General features: G+C 39.2%; 1 protein-coding gene across 1 annotated transcript in view; it reads right to left on the reverse strand.

The window, feature by feature from the left end:
- Positions 1-242: 242 nt before the first annotated feature.
- Positions 243-3,102, reverse strand: part of ANKRD22 (ankyrin repeat domain 22) — a 21,643-nt gene continuing 18,783 nt past the window's right edge. Inside the window, exons 4-6 of the mRNA XM_007470305.1 lie at positions 2,906-2,983; positions 1,383-1,481; positions 243-1,112 (exon numbers count right to left, since the gene is read on the reverse strand). Of these exons, the coding sequence (XP_007470367.1) occupies positions 1,035-1,112; positions 1,383-1,481; positions 2,906-2,983 (255 nt within the window). The 3' untranslated portion in view covers positions 243-1,034. The remainder of the gene's footprint in view (positions 1,113-1,382; positions 1,482-2,905; positions 2,984-3,102) is intronic.

Consider the following 3,102-nt stretch of genomic DNA (forward strand, 5'->3'; position numbering starts at 1 on the left):
GCGGCCAGGGCTCGGGGCCCCAGCCGCTCCGGGATCTTCCCGGACCGGGGCACGAACCCGAGTCCCCTGCGTCGGCGGGCGGACTCTCAACCACTGCGCCACCAGAGAAACCCCCTCAATCATTTTTAAATGTGCTTATTTCTGCTCTGTGTCACTGACAAAGGACTTGAGAGAGATATATTGATATTCACAATCTCTCCTCTAGAAGTATAATCCAGACACTACCTCATCATATAGCTCTATTTCTTGTACAGAATTACTTTATACAAATAATTTACAGTAATAGTTTTAATTTTATGAATAAAAAATAAACAGTACTAATAAGATTAGTAACTGCTTTGCATTCACAAGAGAATCATAAAGCTATTTTTTCAATAAACAACTTGATAGTTACATAATGTTTTTCAAAATCAAGACAGCTCTTATTTGTAAATTGATAGCAAAACATCTAGAGGTATGCTGGTACACTGGCTCCTTGGAAAGGAGAACAAGGCTCTGACTTGTAGCGTTTGCCAATATCTGTGGTGACAACTGATAGACGATTTTGTTGAAGCTGGAATATTTATATACGAATCTCTAAACCGGCACATATACACACACCATTCTATACAAATGTGCATGCTTTGATTCTTCCTCTTAATACTCAGAGGAGCCTCAGAAGAACAGTTTTTCTCCTGGGGCAGGATATGGATGGGACAGCCTCTTTATAACAGCAATACAACTGAAAACAGATAACATGGATAACAATGATCCTCTCCTTTAGGAGACACTGAGTTTGAAACATCACCCTTTTTTCACTGCAGTGGAGAATCCTACAGCTTTAGTGTTTCCGCTAGAAGGATTTTGACCACAGTGAACTCCAGTGAGTCAAAAAAAACATTAGAAATACAAAGGTCTTCCAAAACATTACCCATGGCAACCACAGTTATCCCCATACCATGGTGACCTCCAGATTGAGTGGTCCACAGACCAACAGTCCAAGATGGAAATAGAATCCAGTCCTTTTTGTAATTCTTCATATGAGGTCATAATGATTATGACGCTTTCCTTAGCAGTAATTCAATCTGGGAAAATTTTAATCTCTGTGCAATATCCAGGGAACTCTCACCATGCTGAGGAGAAAAAGAAATCATAGCTATTTATCTCCAAGAAAGTCAAATGTCAATGCAATGACAATGTCATCCTATTAATGCTAGAACCGAATGAAAGACAATGTTGACTGTCATTTGGTTCTAGCATTAATAGGATAACTTGATTCCTTAATGAGGACAATTGATTTGCTCTTAACAACTTCAGAGGCAATTAATTTATGTCAACACAAAGCCAAAGTTAGAAGGTTATGATGATAGAAGAACCTCAGACCATGGTCCAAAGATCCTTACCTTGTTCTTTATCATGGGGTCTGCATGGGCTGCAAGGAGCACAGGGATGAGAGTCTGGTTTTTCATTTCGCAGGCATAATGTAGTGCAGTGCAGCCATACTGAAACACAAAGGATCGACATCAGTCAGAATCCTTACACACTGCAGCATATGGCTTCTTTAGCAAGCACTTTTCATATTTTGTAATGTACAGCTAAGCCAAACAAACAGTCTGAAAACCATCTTTGTGGAACTATTTCATGCAAGTAAACTTTTGAGAGAAGAAAATGAGTGCAAAGGTTTGGGGCAAAAGGTGAAGACAAAATCTTATAAACAGGAAGAAGTTAGCCGATGGTACTCCTGTTATCACTGTTCTTACTGTCATTTAGATTTCTCTTTGACCTTTGTCCTTATCTTTCCTTAGTTTGCAGATGGGGCCCTTCTCACCAGTGGGGTGGGATCTTGGCTGCAGCAGCAGCTGTTAGGATTCATTGAGCACTTACTATGTGCCAGGCACTCTGCCCAACGCTTCACATAATGATCCCTATAAGATTGCCAACAAACACATGAAAGAATGCTCAACATCATTAATCATTAGAGAAATGCAAATCAAAACTACAGTGAGATATCATCTCACACCGGTCAGAATGGCCATCATTAAAAAAATCTACAAACAATAAATGCTGGAGAGGGTGTGGAGAAAAGGGAACCCTCTTGCACTGTTGGTGGGAATGTAAATTGATACAGCCACTATGGAGAACAGTACGGAAGTTCCTTTAAAAACTAAAAAGAGAACTACCATACAAGCCAGCAATCCCACTACTGGGCATATACCCTGAGAAAACCATAATTCAAAAAAAGTCATGTACCGAAATGTTCATTGCAGCTCTATTTACAATAGCCAGGACATGGAAGCAACCTAAGTGTCCATCGACAGATGAACGGATAAAGAAGATGTGGCACATATATACAGTGGAATATTACTCAGCCATAAAAAGAAACGAAATTGAGTTATTTGTAGTGAGGTGGAGGGACCTAGAGTCTGTCATACAGAGTGAAGTAAGTCAGAAAGAGAAAAACAAATACCGTATGATCCCTATAAGTAAGGACTAGTGATGTTCCCATTTTACAGATGAGGAAACCGAGAGTCCAGTTATGTTTAAAACTTGCCAGAACTCACATAGGTAAAAAGTGGCAAGCCTAGGTTTACACATAGGCATTCTGACTCCAGCTTAACTACTGACGGTGGAATTTTGTAATCAGAGCCTGCATTTTTCTTAACTCCCCACCAGTGGTGGGGCAGTTCTTTTAAAAATATTCTATATTCAATAAAAATGTTATTCCCATGAGTTCAGTGACAGAATATAAACAATATCAAGGTTGCCTGACACAGTAAAAAGGAAAGAAGGAAGGAGGGGAAGGGAGCAGAAACTAAATGTACAAGTGTTTCAGAAAATAAAGCGAGCAACTTTATAGTTGACAAGTACACTACCCACAAATACCATTGGCAATGTTATTTCAAAGTGACTAAAAATATAAACGTACACAATCTGTAGCATTAACTTCGGCACCAGCGTTAAGTAGCATTCGTACAAGAGACTCATTCTGCTTTGTCTTTGATACCTATGACAAACAGCAAGCACAAGAACAAGAGAGGTTTATTTACAAACGTTGTCTCCCTCTTACATCTGGACAATTCCAATCAATAGGCTTCTTTTTTTTTTTTTTTTTTTTTTTTTTGG

The sequence above is a fragment of the Lipotes vexillifer genome, unplaced genomic scaffold (assembly GCF_000442215.2).
Source record: "Lipotes vexillifer unplaced genomic scaffold, Lipotes_vexillifer_v1.1 scaffold690, whole genome shotgun sequence".
Classification (NCBI taxonomy): Eukaryota; Metazoa; Chordata; class Mammalia; order Artiodactyla; family Lipotidae; genus Lipotes; species Lipotes vexillifer.